The following is a 23,742-nucleotide window of genomic DNA, read 5'->3' as shown; positions in this document are numbered from 1 at the left end:
CCCGCTCCCCAGAAAGCAGACGTGGATACCAGCTGCGGGACTCGGTGGTCCAGAGATTCTTCAGGTACATTTTTGAATGTTGCACAGACCAACCCAATTTCAGATCAATTACCCCCATCAAGGTTGAAAATGATTTCAATTTTGTGTCCTCCTAATTAAACATTAGGCAGCATGGCCTCTTAATGCCAATAGCAATAGCACTACGTATTATGTTTGAGGTGTATTGGTTTAAGACCAATATTGCAGGTCACACTTATACCTTGTACATAGATTTGAAAATGTATTTTATGTTTCCATTATTTTAGCTGACCTTATCATCCATGTCTGGTGAGTACATTGAATTTCATACTTTTTTCACCATGTATGTGTGGGATGTGTGGGTGATTATTTTATTTGTAGATGTAATATTTATTATCACATACATATATATATTTTTTTTTGGGTGTTTATTTTTAAATATATTTGCAGTAGGAGCTAGGCAGCCAGGCAGGCAGGCAGGCAGGTGTCCAATATAATGGTATAGTCAGGAGAAGTGCTAGTATGTGTATGTGTTTTTTCTCATAAATGTACGCATACACATAAATGCATACAGTAAGTAATGCGAAGTACAGCTAAGCGATGCCAAGCTATAGCACGCGTTGCTTGGCGGTGCGATGTTTTCGCCGATTGTTGGGCGCATACACAATGTCCATGTCAATATGGATAATAAAGTTAATACCAAATAGTAAAGTTAACAACCAACGACAGGAAGTATTTTCATGTGCCATTGCAAAAATGGCTGCCTACCAGCGTGCACCACCCTTCTCCACTGCGGAGCTACTTGCGCTGGTGGCAGTGATGGAGAGGAGGCTGGGGCAGGCAGGCCCCTACGTCTCAAATAGGGACAAGCGCCGGGCATATGTTGCAGCCCGGCGCCACATATACGCCCGCACTAATGTGCGAAGGACCATCGCCCAGTTGCAGGCATTGAGGCGGCGTTTTCAACGCTGCAAGTATTTACGCAAAATACACATAATTGACAGTGGCCCAGATGAACTAAGCTTCAAAAGGGATAAAATGGAGAGTAATAAACAGCCAGCCAATCAGCTCTTACCTGACATTTTTCAAATACAGTCTGTGACATGGCAGGTATGAGCTGATTGGCTGCCTGTTTATCACTCTCCATTTTATCACTTTTGAAGCTTAGTGCATCTGGCCCAGTGAATGTTATCATTTTCACATTATTTAATATTAATATTACATAGGTTCAATTGGGTGTTGATGACATAGAAATGCCATATACTATATGTGTGATATATAACACATATATAATGCTTAATGCAACGAGCAGCCAATGTGACCAGCCTAAATAAGGGCTACAACTATTTTTTTTTAAATGTTTAAGTTTTAGAATCTTTTAGAACTACATTTCTCACTGACACAAATGTGATTTATCAGAAGGCAATGTATATGTAAGGTACACAGTATATCTGGTATACTTTGTAGTTGTAGTTTAGTTTCTCAACAACCAAGTGGAAAGTCATATTTACAGTAAACTAGTTTTATAGTTATGTTCCATAGTGTAAACTGTAAAGTCAATAAGTGTCAAAATATTTTATGCTGTAGTAACAGTAGTTTAGGTTGAAAAATATATATGTCCATCAAGTTAAACCTTTTTTTATCTTTTAAATAACAATTATAACAATTATTAATTTGTATAGCTATATACAGTGCTATACAGTATATCTGCATCCAAGTGTAAAGGAGGTCATTATTTATTTAGTTAGTTCAATACACTTGGTATTATTATATTACATCAAAGATTTATGTGCTGTTTCCCAGGAAATTCTCCAGATGTTATTTATGACAACATAAAAAGTCCACATTGGCTTGTATACAAGAACATTCTACAAATCTCCTTGGGGTATTTCTTTCACAGAGTATACATTTCTGACGTTATTGTACTCTAATTATAAATTCAATTTTGGGACTTTAGACCATTCTCCAGTGAATATTTTATGTTAATGTGTTAATAGTGTTATTGATTAATTGATTCCAACTGTAAAATATACAAACAAGGGTAGTAGCATTGTACAATTATTTACAATAGCGGAAACAGTAGGTGCTGGTTTTTGATTCATAGATAACTAAGGTGGTTAAAATTATATTTTGTGTTATATATTTATATTTCATAAATATATAAATGTATTAAGACCCACTCCCTATTATGTCACTTCATTGCTGATTTCTATTATGTATAAACAGAGTATTGTGATGTTTCATTTATTATTACCACTATCAAGCCACATCTGTATGTTATTTTCCCTTTCTCTACACCAGGCACGTCCAAACTATGGCCCTCCAGCTGTTATGAAACTACAAGTCCCATCATGCCTTGCTACAGTTTTGCTATTAAAGAATGTTAAAACTATGGCAAGGTATGCTGGAACATGTAGTTTCACAACAGCTTGAGGGACACAGTTTGGACATGCCTGCTCTACACTGTTAAGTGGTGCACATATATGCTTGTTATTTTGTACATATACCTAGTACAGGCAGAGGCGTAGCTAGAGCTGAGCCCGCCCTGCTCACCCAGTCCCTGCTGTGCCTGGCATCAGTCTGCACTGGGGACAGTTAAAACCTGGCGAGCACTCTCTCTGCGCGTGCGCCGGTTTGGGACGCCGAAGGCAGGGATGGTGCGCCATGACGTCACAACGTCATCAACGTCATGGCGCCACATCCCTGCCTCCGACGTCCCAAACCAGCGCATGTGCGCTACACGGACAGGACACGTGTTTCGCTATTTATGCTTCTTCAAGCTGACCCTTGCTTGAAGCTTGAAGCTTGAAGAAGCTTGAAGAAGCTTGAAGCTTGAAGAAGCATAAATAGCGAAACACGTGTCCTGTCCGTGAAGCGCTAGATAGACTGTTTGGTGTTAGCTTAGGAAATGCATTTTCCATATATTTGAATATATCCTGTGTCCTAGCAAAACTGTACCCAAGAGGCTGAAGCTAGAGTATTTGTGACAGAGATCTGAGAGTGGTCAGGGGAATCCTCGCACCCATTCCTGGGGAGTATTAGCACAGCACAGCACAGCATTGTACTCAATATAGAAAGTGCCAATCTCCCACCCACCAACAGGTGGAGCTGCTGCACCTCACCCTGTAGTATCTCTAAGACATAGGCCCTTATTCTGATTGGTGCGGATATATCCGCGTGCGTTCGGCCCGCCGATGTTTTGTGTCTGCGCATGTGCAGAGGCGTCTCTGCGCATGTGCGAGCGGGGCGTACGGCCAAATCCCGCATGATATGTGAACAGTCCGAACAGGGGGTGGAGAGGGGCGTGAAGGGCTATTTGGGCTCATTACCATATGCATACGCCCCGCGTTTCATGGGAGTTCCCATGCAAACGCTGGGCGTACGTATGGTAATGCGGCCGTGACGCACGTGTAGGGGGCGGACATATGACATCGCCGGATGTCTGCTGCCCGCCCAGATCCCTGCTTTTGCACGGAAAAATGTCCGTGTGGTCTGAGGTTGCGGGTGCTGGTGGAGCACACGGTCCTGCATTCGATGGTCTGCGACCATCGAATGATGGGGGAGGTTCCCTTAGATGGAGGAGGCGTATTCCGTGAAAAATACACGTGCGGTCCGTTCGGACAGCTTCTTACCGCATACGGACGGAGTTGGCGATCCGTATGGAAGGCGGGGTTTCGCACGCACGGTCCTGGCCGCATAATCGGCTCCGGCCGCACCGATCAGAATAAGGGCCTTAGAGACAATGTATAGACCTGCAAAATTGAGTTGAAAATACAAATGCAGCAAACATTGTATCTCCTGTTTAAATTGTGTTTTGCATTTTTGATACAAACACTGCCTGTCCCTCTGTCCTCAATCTCCTGCAAATAAAGAATCAGAGCCCTCTTTTCCTGACCCGCAGGGAATGGTAATTAACTGAGGCTTGAGATCAATATAGACTGAGTATGAAAGTACATGCATCCTAGTGGGGAATCTACCCCTAAAATGACAGATAATAACTACGTGTATGCTCAGACTGAACATTATAAACCTCAGAGGAATTTACCCTCAATGAATCGGATTACCTGCATATGAATGTTATAAACCTAGTGGGGAATTTACCCCTAACTAACTGTATTATCTGTATATGTAAATACACACTGAACTTCCCGGGTGACGGTGTCTGAGATAATTCTGTGGGGAATTTACCCCTAACTCTCACAGACTGCACCTATGGGAATCCTATAGGGAATTTACCCTTAAGCATAGCGATTCCGTATCTCTGTGAATACATATCAGGTATCCCTAGAGAAGACACTTAGGAGACCTCTGTGGGGAATCTATCCCTAATAAGTACAGACTGTCTCTAAGGGACTCTTAGTGAGGAATTCATCCCCAATTACACACTGTACCTATTTATCTAAGGCACCCCCAAAAAACGGTATTCAGGAAACTCCTGTGGGGAATCTACCCCTAAGCGTTACAATCTGTGTCTGGGGGACCCTTTGGGGAACTCACCCACAATCACCTATACTACCTATATATGCCCATAGATATAAATACACATTGGGCATTCCTGTAGACCGTTCTATTGGGAGACTCCTTTTGGGGAATCTACCCCTAATCTCCACTAACCACATCCAGGAGATAGAGGTGGGGAATTTACCCCCGATGACATTCATTAAAATTGTGTCTCGAAAACTTAGACAATATATAAATGCAGTGTATTAAGCCTAAGTGAGGCATAAATTGATGAATACTAGCGGTGGACAAATAAAGGTCCTCTGACTGGTACAGACTAAGCTTTGTATACAAGGACCCGAGCGGGGAATGTACCCCCATTAATACAATAGCACCAACACTGACAGTCGTATCTGCCTACACTTTTAAAAATTCTTTAAATCACCATTTTTTCTTCTCTTTACAATACACTATGTATGTTGATTAATGTGAAAAAATCCCTTTAACCTCTTATTTCGCTATTGGTGGTGGTCTCCTTATCCACTTTAGTCCTAATAAAGATAAAAGGAGCCCCCACATTTTTAAGAAAATTGAAAAGGAATACCCTCCATAATTTCTTTGATTGTCCACAAGGAGTGCATCCATACAAACCCTTCTCTTTCTCTTGTTGTTTTTTTTTTCACCTCTAGTGTCATCCAGGATTATCAACACAGATTCCAGATCCCTTTCGGTTCTCATATCAATTACCTCTGCCTGCTCCCAGGCCACACTATCAGTTCCCATACCTATTGTCTCTCCTGGCTCCCAGGCCACACTATTGGATCTCACTCCAAATACCTTTGGTCAGCTCCCAGGCGGCATAACCAAATACCATAAGTCAGCTTCCAGGCCACATCACTGATTACTATTGACTGGCTCCCAGGCCGTATCATCAAATACCATCTACTGCCTTCAAGGCTGCATCATTGGTACTCAGCTCCACTGCATCACTGTCTCCCTATTTCAGTTATCCCTCCATGTATCCCAAGTTATCACCAGCTGGCTTAACCGCGGGCATGTGGACAGGTGGTTCAGGGCAAACTAAGGACTAAATGACTGTGACAGCACACTAGGTAGATGCATAACCTTCCGCAGCAGCAGCATCTCCTAAACGCCAGCTCCTTCCAAGGCAGGCTACTCTGTGTATCTCCGGTTTCAGTTTCAGAGGCACAATGCTGACAACCTCTTAGAGAAACTGAGGGAAATCTTCTCACAGTGGCTTATCCCACTTAGACTCTCCTGGGGATTTGTGGTATCTGACAACCCCAGTAAGATTGTTCAGGCATTACATATGGGCAATTTCCAGTATGCGCCATGTTTTACCCACACAATAAATTTGGTGGTGCAGCATGTAAAAGTGATATGACCGAGCAGGCGATTCTTGTGGTGGCCCGCAAAATTGCGGGACTCTTTTGCCATTCTGCCACTGCCTGCCGAAGACTGGAGCAACATCAAAAACTCATGACCCTGCCCTGCCATCACCTCAAAAAAGAGGTTGTGATGCACTGGAACTCCACCCTCTATACGCTGCAGAAAATGGAGGAGCAGAAAAAAGGCTATTAAAGCATATACAGCCACCTACGACATAGGCAAAGGAGCGGGGATGCACCTGACCCAACCACAGTGGAGACTGATTTCCGTATTGTGCAAGGTTCTCTAGCCATTTGAATTTGCCACATGTGAAGTCAGTTCCGACACTGTCAGCGTTAATCAGGTCAATCCCCTGATCAGGCTGTTGCAGAAGCAGCTGGAGAAAGTGAAGGAGGAGCTAAAGCATTGTGATTCCGCAAAGCATGTAGCTCTTGTGGATGAAGCCCTTCATACGCTTGGCCAGGATATGAGGGTGGTCAGTATGAGGGTGGTCAGTCTATTAAAGTCAGAGAAATACATTCTAGCCACCGTGCTTGATCCTCGGTTTAAAGCGTATGTTGTGTCTCTGTTTCCGGTGGAATTCACTGCAGTGTATTTGCTTCTGCTGGGCTGCACAGGCAGCAGCCCATGGAAACACTGTAACTCTGGGGATGTACACAGAATGGCTTCCATTGCTGTCATTGCTTTGGGCTGCCAGTTGTACTGGCAGCCCAAGAGGGGGAGGAGTTTTCAATCCTCTGCATGATGAGCACTAGCAACTTCCAATAGGAAGTTACTACATGCTAAACTCCTCCCCTGGTGTTGTGACTCATGACAGGAGAGGAGGAGAGGAGACATGTGATGTGACAGACATTTGGAGGAGAGACATGCGATGTCTGTGAGAGTGACACACACACAGCCAGCTCCAGAGGTAGAGAGCCTGCATCCATCCCCACCCCCCGTGCGGGTAGCATGCGCGCGCACCCATGATTGCGTGCACGCGTACCCGCGCACATGCACGTTGGCGCTTACACTTTAAACCTCCTGTTTTACGGCCCAAAAGCAGGAGCTGCCACTGCCCCACACCCACATCATTGGCGCATTAGCATGGGAATGCCCAGCATTTTCATGGGGATGCCCATGAAATGCTGGGCATTCCCATCGGCACTAACCCTCGTCGCCACCCCACACTCCCCGCCCGCACTGCTAGGAGCAAACGGGCCAGCAAATAAGCAATTTGCCCCGCCCACTCACATGATGTGGCTGCACATGTGCATAAATGTTTATGCACTTGCGCAGTTGCTAAACATCGATCTGCAGAGGGTAACGCCAGCTGGCGTTGCCACGTAAAAGTCTATGGGATCTGACACAGATCCTTCCCAGCATGCCCAGTGGCTGTCGGCGTCACTCTAGGCATGTGCAAGGCCATTGCAAAGGACAGTTCTTATTGGCAGAGCTGTCCTATGCGTTGCTCATTGCATATATATGTAAATATGCAATGAGCATCATCGTGATGGGCAGTGGGATGTACCATCAGTGCTTAATACATCCCACCCTTTGTGAGATGTGTCTGGATGAACAAATGCACTTAAATATGCATGCTTTCGCGTGCTTTGTCTACTGTACTATATGAGCACCTCTGTGTCCTAGCTGCTAGATTTTTGGACAGGTTCTGTATTGCATCTGAAATTACTGTTGTCTCTCAGCACTCAGGCAAGGCCCACCAGGACGCTGTTTCTGGTTAACAATGGTGGTGATGTGAGACCTAATCAGAGGTCTGCAAAAAACAAACCCACTTAGATGATGCTAAGAGTGAGCACTTGTATCATATCAACTTACTAGTAAGCCCGCTCGAAGCAAAAGCTTTGAAAACTGTTCTGCTACCTTGTGATTGCCTCTGTGTTTGTGCATGTGTGAGAGAGAAAGAGATGTAGTTTTTCTAGCTGCCAACAGATGGCAGTGTTTCGGAGACACACAAATGGACACTAGACATATATATTAGGGCGGAGTGAAAAAACTGAAATTGAGAAATTCAAAATCGGCTAGTGTGGGAAAGTTGTGACTTGACCTGAATAAGAAACGTGCAAAAGCATTTTGATCTGAGTCAACATCTTCTGTTCTGGCAAGAGGCCTAAAGTTTCACTTTTTAGGTGAAAATGACGAAACCAATGAAGATGCTCCAATCTAGTTATAATTATGTCAGGATGTCTTAGAGTGGTTCATTAATATACTTTAGCATAGTAAAAAACAGAACAAGCTTGTCCTAGTGCAAAGTGACTGACTGGCGGGAGAAAAAATCCCTAATAATTGACCCATTTTCATGATCACAATTGTGAATATTGTGTGTTTTCTCCTGAACGTGTTTATAATAGAAGAAGCACAAATACTCTAAATGGAATTTCATTGACACTGTGTGAAATATAACACTGCATAATAGCCCTTAATCAGACCTGATCGCAGTACAAATTTGTTCTCAAAATGGGCAAAACAAATGCTGCATTGCAGGTGGGGCAGATGTAACGTGCTGAGAGAGTTAAATTTGGGTGGGGTGTGTTGAAACTGAAATCTAAATTGCAGTGTAAAAATAATGCAGCAGGTATTTACCCTGCACAGAAACAAAATAACTCAATACAAATCTAAAGGTGGCCATACATCTACAGATCGATTGTCAGATCTGGCTGGTTGGAACAAATACCTGGTAATATCTGAATGACAGTTTTTGGCAGTTTTCCAGCATTTCAAAGCAAAGTGCTCTCATCCATTACCAGTATTTTGTTCCAAACAGACAGATCGGACAATAAATCTGTAGATGTATGGCCACATTAACTCCCTCTGCACATGTTACATCTGCCCCACCTGCAGCTGCATTACAGCATATAATTATGCCAAACATAAGCCAATATATTAACAGTTAAATACATTAAAGTGCATTATGCTGTAATAAGTATTGCTGATCAATCCTGCCTAGCAGGGCCGTCTTTTTGTATGGGCTTAATGGGCACTTGCCCAGGGGCCCCAGGCGTATAAGGGCTCTATGTTGATAGCTGAGGATCCCCTTTTTCCAGGGATACCAGAATTTTGAAAATCGGCCCTGGGGAACTGCAGATATCCAACTTCAAAGCAGCAGTCCACATCCGACCTGTTAATTACAATTTCCAGTCATATTTCTCAGGCTCTCTCTGACACTAGCGGCTTGTCTCTATCATGCCCAGAACCAGAGATATCAGCCTTCAAGCAGCCGGTCCCTGCTCCAGCTCCAAACGTCTGGTGTAGTTTTATATTTTTGTCAATGGATTGCTCTGGCTCCTGATCTCTGATACCCAAGTTCCCAGCACCTCCTGAAAGTTGGGACTCTAGGTTTTTATACTAGGCTAAGAAATCTATTTCCAGATAATGGCGATATCTGCAGTCAAACAAGCTGCCCTTCCACCGGAAAATGACGAATATTAAGCCCACTCCATTATCCAACCGTCCCCTGTGTATAAAACACCCCCTACCTCCCTGGAAGTCATTTACAAGGGACCCTTCATACAGCTCAGTGCCCCCTTCCACACGTTAGTGTTCACCCTCCCACCACCTGTGCAGTAAAGGAGTAATTAGCAGAAGTTACTGCTCCAGGTCCTACATGTTGAATGGAAGATAGAGCACCCCCTGCCACCCGTGGGACATCAAAGCTGCTGCTGATACCACCCCCCACCCCTAGGAAGGGAGAATGGGTAAGGGCCCCAGTGCATTGCTTTGCCCAAGTGCCCACACTGCTGTTAAGACGGCCCTGCTGCCTAGAAATGAACACAGTGATTGGCATATATGTACTGCTGGACACCACTCATAGAATGATTAACCTGTTATTTTTTGAATCAATGTTCTTGTTTTTTTCCCCCTATACATTAGATGTATTTGTTTATTTATTTATTTACAGTTTCTTATATAGCTCAGCAGATTCCGTTGCGCTTTACAATAGTAGACAGTGATAAAACAAACTGGGTAATGACAGACAGACTTGGGGGTTAGAGGGCCCTGCTGCAAGCTTACAATTTATTACATCATAATACACTTCAACGTATTTAACAGTTAATATATTGGCTTATCTTTGGCATAATTATATGCTGTAATGCAGCCCAATCATGTTCCCAGTATAGGGGATGCAACACTGTTTTTCTGTCAATCAACAGAAGTGATATGTAAAATGATACATTAGACAGTTTACACTGTTACTTGTTATACTTATTGTAACAGTTACTGTTTTTCAATAACAGACTGCAACAGTTATTTCTTATTTATATACACAGGATTGTCTATCTTTGTATATGCACTGCAAAGAGAGCAGCATAAATCCAATTTCATGTATTTCAGTGACACTGTGTGAAATATAACACTGCATAATGGCCCTTAATCATACCTGATCGCAGTACAAATTTGTTCTCAAAATGGGCAAAAAAATGCTGGACTGTAGGTGGGGCAGATGTAACATGTGCAGAGAGATTTAAGGTGGCCATACATCTACAGATTTATTGTCCGATCTGTCTGGTTGGAACAAAATCCTGGTAAAAGATGAGAGCAAATGACAGTTGACCATTTGCTTTGAAATGCTGAAAAACTGTCATTAAGATATTACCAGCTGTTTGTTCCAACCAGCCAGATCTGACAATCGATCTGTAGATGTAGACCTTTAGATTTGTGTGAGTTATTTTGTTTCTGTGCAAGGTAAATACCGGCTGCATTATTTTTACACTGTAATTTAGATTTCAGTTTCAACACACCCCACCCAAATTTAACTCTCTCAGCAAGTTACATCTGCCCCACCTGCAATGCAGCATTTGTTTTGCCCATTTTGAGAACAAATTTGTACTGGGATCAGGTCTGATTAAGGGCTATTATGCAGTGTTATATTTCACACAGTGTCACCGAAATTCCATTTAGAGTATTTGTGCTTCTATTATAAACACGTTCAGGAGAAAACACACAATATTCACAATTGTGACCATGAAAATAGGTCAATTATTAGGGATTTTTTCTCCCACCAAAGTCAGTCACTTTGCACTAGGACAAGCTCGTACTCTCTTTTACTACGCTAAAGTATATTAATGAACCACTCTAAGACATCCTGACATAATTTTAACTAGATCGGAGCATCTTCATAGTTTTCGTAATTTTCACCAAAAAAGTGAAGCTTCAGGCCTCTTGCCAGAACAGAAGATGTTGACTCAGATCAAAATGCTTTTGCACGTTTCTTATTCAAGTCAAGTCACAACTTTTCCACACTAGCCGATTTTGAATTTCTCAATTTCAGTTTTTTCACTCCGCCCTAATATATATATATATATATATAGATGACTGTTCTGCTACCTTGTGATTGCCTCTGTGTTTGTGCATGTGTGAGAGAGAAAGAGATGTATTTTTACTAGCTGCTAACAGATGGCAGTGTTTCAGAGACACCCAATGGACACTAGACATATATATATAGATGATGATTAAACTGAAAAAATCTTTATTGTCATATAATCAATAATACAAAAATATTCAGTGAGAAACAGAAGTCAAAAAGATTACACTTGCTGTACACAAAGATGTTATTGCACATTTACTTTCTGATTTCATTATTAACATTTGCTAAATTTTGTAGTGTACACTACAGAGTAACAATAAATATCTCAAGTGGATTGCAAAGTAAAATCACTGAATACGAAGAGACATCTGTTACACAAGTGGTGGATTTGACATTTGGATTGTTAAAGTAAACCAGTAATCTTACAGCATCATGTCTGTAGCTGTATTATATAATGTACATGCCTGGTCTAGTGTTAGAGAGACCTCTGAATCTCCGGAAAAAAGTAGGCAAGGCTTCCCAAGTCAATTGGGTTGTCTGGATGACTTTATGATATGATTTGCTTTAAATTGTGTAATCATGGGTCATCATGTCCCCATCCTCCATTGTAAAATGTCATTTGCAGCATTGTACAGCAAGGAACGGTACTGTGATGATGTCATTGCATCACCTTGCCCCTGCTACCTGGCAGCCGGAAAGTCAATAAGTATACTATAGTAACCTACCTCTCATTCCAGGTTAAGAATTAGAGTATGAGAGAAAATAAATAGCATATAGTCTAAAACAACACGTAGCCATGTTAAATGTAATTCCCATGGGATGCAGTTAGAATCCCGGCGGTCGGAATCCCAGCGGTCAAAATTCCGACGCCGGAATCCAGACCGCCGAAATCCCGACACTTTCTCCCTCTATGGGTGTCTAAGACACCCATTGAGGGAGAATAACTTAGTGTGCCGAGCATAGCGAGGCACCGGGCCCACTGCGTGTCGAGATCCACCCCCCCCCCTTGTCGGGATGTCGGCGGTCGGGCTTCCGGCGCTGGGATTTTGACAATCGGGATTCCGACCGACGGATTTCGTACCAATCCCATTCCTATACCTGATACACAAGAAACTAGAATCTATATGACAATAAATCACACATAATTAATAATGCACATCATCTCTCTGCAAATCATAGAGATTTATAGATGATGCTATATGAAATTGCTTGCTTTGAAATAAATACATTATGCATACATCCCAACTGTCCCAATTTTGGCAGGAAAGGCAGAGGAACAGGGTTCACAGAGCATGCTCTTACAAGGATGAAAATGGGGCATGTCTTGCAAATGCAGCATTCCCATGGAGCCGCACACCCTTTCTGGGAGCACGCGGCTAAAGTCCCACACTAGAGTCCCGCTGACCCATCTTTAAATGTTGGGAGGTATGCATTATCCTATTTATTATGGATTCTATTTGTTAAACAAACTAAAAACTAAATAAGTCAGTATAAGTATGTTAATGTTAAATGATGTCATATTTCATGGGTGATGACTCCCATATATATATATATATATATATATATATATATATATATATATTTATATATGGAATACTTGTGCATGGTATAGATATATCATTTACATATTTCCACCACACAGCCGCTAAAGTGCAAAGTATCTGATATTGAAAAGTCTTAACCAAGAGGTCAGGTGACCTCTGTGATATTTAGCAGTTAGACCTATGTAGTCTCATGGAGGTATATCCAAGCTGAGGGTCTGCACTCATGACTTGTTGGAGAGTGACATCTCTTGCTTGTCTGTGGTCTGATTTCTTAGTCTGAGGAGTGAGCAGAGCACTGAGCAGTCTGACACGTCTTCCAGATTATTCACCATCTCCACAATAGCCTCCACCCCATCCATGGAAAGAACTGTGGATGCATTAGACTTGAACTTTTTTACAAGGTCTTCGTTGCTCAGCGGGTTCCTCCAGTGACCATAGAATGTGTTGCACCTCTCTGTATAGGTGGCTCCATTTGTCAGTGTAACACTCACCTCACAATACAGTTTTTCAAAACTGGGCTCATTGTCAGACGGGTGAACAACTTCTGTTTTACTAAGTAGCTCCCTGAGTTCTGGCCTGAGTATGCTGGGATCACTGAATGACTGGACAGACACAGCTCCATCAAGGAGGGCTGTGCATGCATTAAACTGGAAGGAATGGCGAGCTTCATGCTCTGAAGATGGGAAGGGGCGATTGATATATTTAACATCTGGGATTTTGAGTATGATCTTGTGGATGTTATTAACTGGCAATGGCGTATCACCACCAGCAACGTGTTTCCGAACTGCGCATGCTGCATCTGCAGCCCAGTGCATGCCAAGGTGAGCAGGGAAGCGTTTCACAGCCACAGCTTGTTTTTCTAGCAGCCAATCATAAGCTTGGAGTGATGGGAGGGCTTGTGGGTTATAGTCATCATAGAAAGCAGCAAAACCAGACTCTAAATCCAGAATCTGCTTATTTCCCTCAAGACCCAAATATGCAAAGCAGGCAGCTTCAAGGCCGTTTCGTCCCGCGTTACCTATGTGCAGGGGTTTGGTCTGAGTGGCTGCATTAGCCATAGGAGCCCCAGCATATGATGCTGCAATAGCCAGCGCTTCTCTGCACCGAGTCTGATCCAAACCTAATAATTTAGATGTTGCTGCAGCACTTCCCATTGTGCCAACCACAGTAGGAGGGTGAAACCTGCGGGTACACATAGAGAAAATAAACATACTTTAGACAAAAGATGCACAGGGTAATAAAAGTACTATGATGTATACCATGTTATTATGACTCATGGACCACTAGAAATTCAGAGCCTTTCGCTGCCAAATGCCAATACTCTGGCACAAGCAGGGGCGTAACTATAGCACCGCAGCCCCCGCCACCGCGGGGGGGGGCGCTGTGCATGTGGGGGCGCCGGGGGCTGCGGTGCTATAGTTAACCCCCCCCCCTCAATCCCCCGCAGCGCAGACTTACCTATCGCGCTGGTCCCGGCGGCTCCGTTCTTCTGCTGAGGACCACCAGAAAATGGCCGCCCCCATACAGCACACAGTTATCTGAAACTGTCTGCTGTATGGGGGCGGCCATTTTCTGGTGGTCCTCAGCAGAAGAATGGAGCCGCCGGGACCAGCGCGATAGGTAAGTCTGCGCTGCGGGGGATTGAGGGGGGGTTTGCAATGCATGGGCGGCGGGGTAAAGGTGCTCGGCGGGGTAGGGGTGCTCGGCGGGGCGGCGAGGGGGGGGGGCGCCCCCCCACCTAACGGCGGGGGGGCGCCAAAAACGTAGCTACGCCACTGGGAACAAGCTGCACTGTGTAATTAGTTAGGTTGCTCCTGCCCATTGGGGGGAGGGACACTGACATCAGCAATGACACCGATCTCCCCATGGTCAACGCAGAGCCAAGTAAGTCTTGTCTTCTCCGGCCACTGCACACGGAGAGGGGGGATTCATCCGATGTTAAATGGTGAGTAATTATGAAGAGATTTCCCCCTCTTTCTACTGCTGCATTGGATGCCTCCTTTAGAAGTGGGGCTGGTGTCAGTGTCTATACTGATGATGAAGATGATTGCAGACATGGCAATAGATGGAAAACCATATGCAGAAAGGGCCTGATTCAGTACGGTTGTTCCCTGCTTAGCGAATGGCTTAATGCCTGGTCGAACGGTTTCTCTCCCCTTCGGAAATAAAAGTCAGTCTCAACCGACATTTGTTTCTGTTGGGTCCGCGAAAGAGGGGGCAGGCGCTGACGTCATGTGATGGCAACGGCCTGCCTGCATTCCCAGGGAAACGCCCATCCTTGTCATGGTGTCGCCCATAAATCACTCCTCGCAGCGAACAGCCTGGCGTGTGTGTGACTCGCCGAAGCCATGCGCAGAAATGCGCATGCACAAACCCAGACCGTCGGGGCTGGGGCCAAATTCGGCCCCAAAGAAAGATGGGTGGATAGTCCCAATAGCAAAAGGTAGTAAACATGGCTGCCCTGGACATCAGCACTTGTGGCTGCTTTGTTCCTAACTCAGAATCATGTCCACTCTGTGCATGTTGTCTGTGTATGGCCCTAAGATGTTACCATATGTAACATAAGAGATTTCACCTTAAAAGTCATTACATTATTATATGTTATAGATGTTTCCATACACTGGGTAAGTCCAGCTCTAAGCAAAGGTAACATTGTTGTAAATGATAGGTATTACTTGTCTAAACAATACACGTCATACCTTTTTGGAATATTTCTTGCTTCATTAGAAAAATGCATGAGTCTTCCCTGCACTTCTATGCCTACATTGAATGCTAAAAGAAAATCCAATCCAGATTTCTTCATTGGTGCAGGTACAGTTTCTGTAAGAGCAATCAGAGAAGGGAGGATTGGACCAGATGGGTGTGTGGCCGGATGCCACGTGTCATCAAAGTCCATTGAGTGAACCTAGAAAATGACATAGTGAGAGTATAAACCTTTTTATATAAATAAGGATAATATCTCAATTCTAGAGTCATTAATGATTAGGCATCCTTAGAGAATATTAAAGAGTAAAAAAAAAATCTATAGTATGACTTGGAGTATAATGTGGCCAGTTTTATGGGGCCAGATGCACTAAGCTAGTGATAAAATGGAGAGTGATAAACAGACAGCCAATCAGCTCCTGTCTGACATTTTTTCAAACACAGTCTGTGACATGGCAGGTAGGAGACGATTGGCTGGCTGTTGATCACTCTCCAATTTATCACTTTTGAATCTTAGGACCTTGTTCAGATCTGATCGCAGTACAAATTTGTTCTCAAAATGGGCAAAACCATGTGCAGTGCAGGTGGGGCAGATGTAAGATGTATAGAGAGAGTTAGATTTGTGTGAGTTATTTTGTTTCTGTGCAGGGTAAATACTGGCTGCAGTATTTTCTCTGTTTATCACTCTCCATTTTATCCCTTTTGAATCTTTGTGCATCTGGCGCAGTGTCTTTTAATGTGAACTCTGCTTCTAGCATCACATTAATACAGCTGCCAAAATGTTAAGATTCAGGGATAATCTGTATGTCACTAGGGGCCTAGAAGCAGCAGTAAAAGTACTACTATGGTAATGCCTACTGCTGCATTACTTATCTGAACTGCTTTTAAGGACCTCCAAGCAGGACGATTTAAGTCCTACACAGGCCAGGAAACCTCCGTCCTCTGAAGGAGATCCTGACCTCTTCCCTCCCCTGCTATGGTGGCAACACGCCTCAGACTACGTCCCTGCAACACCCCCCTCCTCCGTCCGAGACGGAACTAAGGGCCTTATTTTGGTTCACTCTTTCTGACAATTTCCTTCTTAGATTCTTAGATGGACAAAACCATGTGCACTGCAGGTGAGGCAGATGTTACTTGTGCAGAGAGAATTAGATTTGGGTGGGGTTTTTCTTCAAAGTGAGATCTATATTGCAGTGTAAAAATAAAGGAGCCAGTATTTACCCTGCACAGAAACAAAATAACTCACCCAAATCTAATTCTCTCTGCACATTTTACATCTGCCCCCCTGCAGTGCACATGGTTTTGTCCAGCTAAGAAGGATTTTGTCAGAAAGAGTGAACTAGAATAAGGCCCTAAATGTCAATTAGGGACATTTTGATGCCAATCATCATTCGCCGTTCGTCGTCACATGATCTGTTCATGCTTGCTCAGAACAGGTCCTGCATATTCCAAGTTCCAATAATCGGTACTTTGCTGCATATAAAGGGCGGGATTCTCTAAAATCCGCAGCCCAGTATCGCCGGCCACCGCATTTCTAATGACCGCATATTCTCTAAAATATGCGGTCATTAACGCAAGGGACAGCTCTTGCGATAAGAGCTGTCCCTTGCGATGCGGCGCCGTTGCTGGACTTCCGGGTCTATGACCCGGGAGTCCGTCTGCGCATGCGCAGACTGACGCGCCGGCCGCAGGGCATGCTGGGAGGGATCCGTGACGGATCCCTTACACACCGCTGCGGTAAGAAGCCCATAGGCTTCTGCAGGGAACCGCCAGCTTTTGCTGGCGATTCCCTCCGCAGCGGTGACACTGCGGAGGGACATTAGAGAATACAGAAATGCGGTAAAAACCCCGATAACGGGGTTTTTACCGCATTTCTGTAATAGAGAATCTCGCCCAAAGCAACTCCAACTACATCTGAGTACATTCTCTAAAATATGCGGTCATTAACGCAAGGGACAGCTCTTGCGATAAGAGCTGTCCCTTGCGATGCGGCGCCATTGCTGGACTTCCGGGTCTATGACCCGGGAGTCCGTCTGCGCATGCGCAGACTGACGCGCCGGCCGCAGGGCATGCTGGGAGGGATCCGTGACGGATCCCTCACACACCGCTGCGGTAAGAAGCCCATAGGCTTCTGCAGGGAACCGCCAGCTTTTGCTGGCGATTCCCTCCGCAGCGGTGACACTGCGGAGGGACATTAGAGAATACAGAAATGCGGTAAAAACCCCGATAACGGGGTTTTTACCGCATTTCTGTAATAGAGAATCTCGCCCAAAGCAACTCCAACTACATCTGAGTTACCCCCACAAACATTGTGTTTGCAGCAGTAAGTGGTACAATGATGGTGAGCAGAGGCGTGGCCAATATAGGGTTCTGCACCCAGCCTACTAAATAGCCTTTTTTTTGGACCCTATTTCTCAACATAGCATATACTGTAAGAGCCCCCACACAAACTGGGCACAGTCGATGCAGTTATAAAACCCGTAGGCACACACATTTACCATGTTGCTTCCATCCCTTAAGCTATACAGCAATAAATGCACAATACTAATATAAAGTTGCTCATTCCAGCTAACGAGCCTTGAGTTACAGTAGCATTACTTTTTGTATACAATTCCTAGAAGAACTGTGCACAGAACTTCCATGTCATTATGTATTATTACCATACTGCAGCCTGAGCAGGAAGATGAGCAGCAATCTAACATTGATCAAAGATAATTGTACACAGTGATTATTGTAAATCTTTCTTACAGCAATGCCATTGACAAAAGACGCATAGAGAGGAGGGAGGCGGAGATCTGACTGGCCCCAAACCGTACTGGAGATGTCGGCGCTGTAAATCTGAAATCAATAAGAAAGGTGACCACATAAGACAAGACAAAAAGGAAAGAAGTATCGCTAGAACAGCTGTCATTGCCAAACACAAAATGATAGATAAGTGTTTAAAGAGTTTTAGATCTCAGTTTTAGGGCGATTACGGGAAAAGTAAATTACATCTGACAGTGGAGGACAATCTTCATCTCAGTGATGATGAGGGGTTTTGTCAGCTTCTAGTTTACGTTTTTTTTACCAATTTTGGAACACATTATAAAATGATACAGTCAAAGAATAAGCAATATATTCCAATTGTACTGTGCTAGTCTGTTTTATTATAGTATATTGCATGTGGACTCCCTTCTCTATGTGCGGAATAATAAAAAAAAAAGAGTATATATATATATATATATATATATATATATATATATATATATATAGGCTCCTTATATTTAGTAAGCATAAACAGTATGTATATCTTATATAATATAAGGCTAATGCTGTTCCTCCCCTCTTTTGGGGGAATTCAAGTGTTTTGCCTGCCAGAAGTCACTTGATGCCACCCAACGGAGCAGTTCAAGTGTTACTGATATTACTGTATTGTTGTCTAATCGTTTTGATGGGCTGGGAACTAGTTTGTATGCTATATATATTTATTAAGCTGCGGTGGTCTTTAATGTGTATTTCAGAACTGATGCTTTCAGAACTATTGGAAATAAGTCTTACTTTGCTGTACTGTAAAGCCTTTTGGAAAACTTCGGTAGTGGTGCCAATCAGCCCAACTCCTAAAGTGTCTAAAATCATCCGCTTACTCCTCTGAATGATGGCGTCTGTGAGGCTGCTGGTGGTCACACCATGGATCATCCCGGCAAAACTGCCTGTTATTGTCTGGAAAAAAACACAGATATATCACATATATATTTAGCTGAATCAGGTTTTATGTACATATTACAAGCCTCTTATATTACGATTTTATTGATATTGGGCGTTACATTTATAAACCATCAGAGCACTGCATATTTCAGTATAAAAGCACCCAGAAACCAGTGCTACCGAATCTAATTTCATCCTTATCTATGTTTCCTAGTGGCACAGTGTTTAGCATTGTTGCCTCACAGCATTGGAGTCATGAGGAACAATTTTGTGTTGGGTTTATAGCTTCTCCTTATGTTTGCATGGCTTTGCTCTGGTGCCATAGTTTCATCTCATACTCCAAAGCACATTACTAGTAGGTTAATAAGCCAGACAAAATGTGTTTTTAGGGAATATACGGTATAATTCAGAGATGTGGCAGAGTGCATACATGACCCATTAAACTGCAGGGGCGCTGTCTGCACAATGCATGCACATCCAGGCCATTTGCTAAATATTGCAGCCCAGCGACTGGCTTTGGAGCTCGGCTGGGCAGCTAGCGGACTACCTTTAACATACATAATACCAATGCAATTGCAAAACTTTGCAAGATACGTTCACAGCGCAGAAAAGTGAGCACCTCTGCGGGATTGACAAGCAGAGGCGTTCGTAGGAAGAGGAGGCTGTAAATGGGTGTGCCGTTCAATTTTCCTGGTGTGGCCGGGCCAAGGACTGTGCCGTGAGGCACAGTTTCTTTGGCCTTGCAAGCTGGGCGGCGACAGGTTAGACTTACTCAGGTTGTAGTCATAAAGAGACACTGCTACCGATGGTTGCAATGTTCCTCTTGACCTGTGATCGCAGTACGATACGATTGCAAATGCTGGCAGGGTGTGGTATGCACATCCTCAGGCATTTGCATTGCTTAAGGATCGCATATCATAAGCTGCAGTGAGCAAAGTTCATACCTATTTATATTATCTTTTTTATATACTTGTGTCATCAAGATGAGATGGGTACAGGATCTCAGAACTGAGAAAGCCAGTGGCCAAAAGACCAACCCCGGTATCTGGGTGGCCATGATCCCGCCAGTTCCAGGGTAACACTCTAACCTTCTCTCCTCCTTCCCCCCGACCATCCTTTTTTCCAACCTTACCCTAAACCGATGTGGCTAAGCTAAGCGACAAGTGAGTGGCACAAAAACTGAACTGATACGACACACTTAGCAGCGCCCCTGGACTGATACGGCACATTTAGCAGCATCTCTGAACTGATACTGCACACTTAAAGGCACACCTGGACTGGCACACTTAACAGCACCCTTGCAGTAAAAGAAAAAAAATGTTTCTTTTAAATAAAAGAAAAAAGGACAGCTCCCCTGGACTGATACAGCACACATGGCAGCCCCTGGACTGATACAGCACACATGGCAGCAACCCTGGAATTATATGGCACACATGGTGGTATCCTGGAATTATACGGCACACATGGTGGCACCCCGGTACTAATACGGCACATTTAACAGCACCCTTTCAGTAAAATTATATGGCACAAATGGCTTCACCCCTGTAATTATGCGGCATACATGGCGGCACCCTTGGACCGAAAAGGCACATAGGGTGGCACCACTGGACTGATACAGCACACATGGTGGCACCCCTAAACTGATACAGCACACATGGTGAAACCCCTAGACCAGGCATTCCCAACCACGGTCCTCAAGGCACACCAACAGTACAGATTTTAGTGATATCCAGGCTTGAGCAAAGGTGGCTTAATTAGTACCTGAGTGATTCTGATTAATTCATCTGTGCTGAAGCCTGGATATCACTAAAACCTGCACTGTTGCTGTGCCTTGAGGACCGTGGTTGGGAATGCCTGCCCTAGACTGATACAGCACCTCTGGAATTATACGGCACACATCGCGGTACCCAAGGGATTATATGGCACACATGGCAACGCCCCTGGAATTATATGGCACATGTGGCGGCACCCCTGGACTTAACACCAGTGTGCCATATTAGTAAAGAAAAGGCAGCTGATACGGAACACATGGTGGCACCCCTGGACTGATAAGGCACACATGGAATTATACAGCACACATGGCAGCACCCATGGCACCCGGACTGATATGGCACATTTAACAGCACCCTTGCAGTAAAAAAAATAAAAAACTTTTTTTCCCCTTGTAATAAAGGCAGCTTCCCTAAACTAATATGGCACACCTGGACTGATATGTACACAGGGCAGCACCACTGGACTGATATGGGACACTGGGCAGCACAATGCACTGATATGGCACATATGGCAGACCTGCAGTAAAAAAACAACTTTATTTTATATTTTTCAAAGAGCCCCTTAGTTGTCCCCTTTTACTGGTGTCCAACAGCAGTCCCTATTAAGTAGCCCTTTTTAGAAGTGCCCCACAGCCTCCTTAGTAGTGCCCTCTGAGTAGTGCCCCCATAATAGCACCCTCTTATTTATGCCCCCATAGCAGTTGCCACATAGTAGTTATCCCCATAGTAGTAGCCCTCATAGAAGCAGCCCATATAGCAGGCTCCTCTCCACAGAGAGTACAGACACATCCGTGCTGTCTGACAGCACTGCGGGAATGAAGATGGCACCAACCACTGGGACTTATATAGAGTCCAGATCTTGCGAAAATCCAACAGAGGGACATTCAGCTTCATTTCTGAACCTGGACAAAATGGCGCAAAGGATTGAACTGATCGGATGCTGCCTCTATCAGGTAAGTTCTGGGAAGTTCGGTTCTCTAAGAACCGAACCTGCTCATCTCTAATTTTCATGGCCCCCTGTTTCCATAAAAGCTCCATACAGCATATACTGTTGTCTAACATAATTTATCTAATAGTATTTAGCCTATGAGGACATACTTGGACAACACTGAACTATAAGATAGACAGACAGAATACTAATTAATGACACTTAAGAACTCAACTACAACCACAGCAAATGATATTATACAGTACCTTGGTAGCAATCATGTTGTTTCAGGACTCTAGTTCCTCCTGTCATTGCTTCTGACATCCTTCCAATTTTTATAGTCTGGTCTCCACTCAGGAAACTCTCAGCACCCTCCCGTCAGGTCTCTCAGTTCTCTTTTCTCAGCTGGGTTTTCCAATTTACATCATTTTTAAGTTCCCACTTTATGTGTAAAAGTCATCATAGTGTATGTACATAGCAAGCTGTTCTACAGGCTGCAAGAAGGAAACACTATAAACAAGTAAAATCGAATTTCAGCAGCACTGTGTCTTGTTATTGGTTAACCCATGTTTTCATGAGACTATCAATGTTTTTTTTTTTTTTTTAATAGTTTCTCTTCTATTATTAGGGGAAACGGTTAATATACCACCCTTCTTTATAACAAAGGTCTGCAGCGATATTCTACAATGGCCTAACATGTTACCATACACATTATTGTACACTTTTAAGAGTCATGTGATCTATTTTATGTGCATTGTACAAGTTCTAATTACCTGCTTAGCAGTACCCGGGATACATACTGAGGGCTGGCAGTCAGGCATCCCGTTGGGGGCATACTTACCCTCTCCCCCCCCCCCCCCCCTCTAACATTACCTTCCCTTCCGGTACCCAAACCTTTACCACCAGAGATTTCATTCTCGAACATCAAATGCATCCCTGTAGATTTCTACCTGCAAAATATGGCAAACTTTGATCACACATGAATGGAAAACACGGCAGAACACACGCGTACCGATCATTAGACCATCAGTCAAACTTGACAGGACTTTCCAATAGAACCCCTACAACATGTAAATTTGCCAACATTCGTTTCGGCAAACTCTGCTGTCAATAGCCTCAAAATGCACTTTACAATTAGAACAGCTTTTGGCTGGCGTGTTTGGAAAAGCATACATGGATCAGCCAGATTCATGCAGCGCTTGTGTGCAAAAGTAAAATATAGAGTTAAAAATGTAAAAAAGTGCCCTGTATTTTGGAAACCGGCACCAGGCTCCACTAGTCAGAAAGGTAATGCCACAGCAGGGGGTGACATAATTATAGTGGTCCCTGCAATTGTAGCATTACCCCCTACCTAGTCAGCCCTGGCCCAGTGGTATTGCTCCCCCCCCCATACAGGGCTCACCACCACCAGGGCACCCATGGGCCAGGTCTAAAAGGCAGATTCTATGCCCGGTACCCTTGGACTGTGGGTGCCAAAGTTCATAGCCATTAAGTGTAAAATTAAGATTTAATATTGTGATTTAACTACAGGTCCCATAAGCCATCCCCTGCAAAGATAGAGCCGGCTCCATCTGTAGGTAACTATGTGTGAGTGTCAGTATATATTTGAGTGTACATGAGTGTGTAAAAAAGCTATACTATCATGGTGTGTGTGTGTCCTGTCATTAATGTAATATTAGAGACCTAGTTGATGGGGTCACCTGGCCCATATTTTTTTACATAAATTATACAATTTTTTGGTTTGGCAGAATATGCCCCTAGTTTCTGAAAAGTCATCATCATCATTATTTACTTGCAGCTGACTGTTAGCAGGTGCAAAGTTATGTCATCTGGCAGGTGTACAGGTATATGCGCTTTGCTGAGTGTATGCTTGAGCCACATTTGCATAAATACATATGTTGTATTTCTATATTATACTGTGGCCCGTATTCAATGCGG

At 43.8% G+C, this 23,742-nt stretch overlaps 1 protein-coding gene across 1 annotated transcript; it reads right to left on the bottom strand.

The window, feature by feature from the left end:
• Positions 1 to 11,354: 11,354 nt before the first annotated feature.
• Positions 11,355 to 22,232, bottom strand: ACOD1 (aconitate decarboxylase 1). The gene is made up of 5 exons (XM_083171203.1): positions 22,071 to 22,232; positions 18,958 to 19,119; positions 18,169 to 18,258; positions 15,417 to 15,622; positions 11,355 to 13,899 (listed from the first exon to the last, which is right to left on the bottom strand). Exons 1-5 carry the CDS (start codon positions 22,083 to 22,085, stop codon positions 12,939 to 12,941), a joined length of 1,434 nt encoding a protein of 477 aa, XP_083027329.1. The 5' UTR covers positions 22,086 to 22,232; the 3' UTR covers positions 11,355 to 12,938.
• Between the last annotated feature and the right edge of the window lie 1,510 nt (positions 22,233 to 23,742).

Source organism: Crinia signifera, chromosome 2, assembly GCF_055691185.1.
Source record: "Crinia signifera chromosome 2, ASM5569118v1, whole genome shotgun sequence".
Lineage (NCBI taxonomy): Eukaryota > Metazoa > Chordata > Amphibia > Anura > Myobatrachidae > Crinia > Crinia signifera.
This window is presented reverse-complemented; position numbering and strand designations above follow the sequence as displayed.

Bases quoted from the DNA above. Each gene is read 5' to 3' on its own strand.
- ACOD1 (XM_083171203.1), bottom strand. The intron at 15,623-18,168 runs GTAAGAAAGATT...GTCATTTTCTAG, and splicing joins CTTTTGTCAATGGCATTGCT to GTTCACTCAATGGACTTTGA. The intron at 13,900-15,416 runs GTATGACGTGTA...GTGTACCCGCAG, and splicing joins GCAAGAAATATTCCAAAAAG to GTTTCACCCTCCTACTGTGG.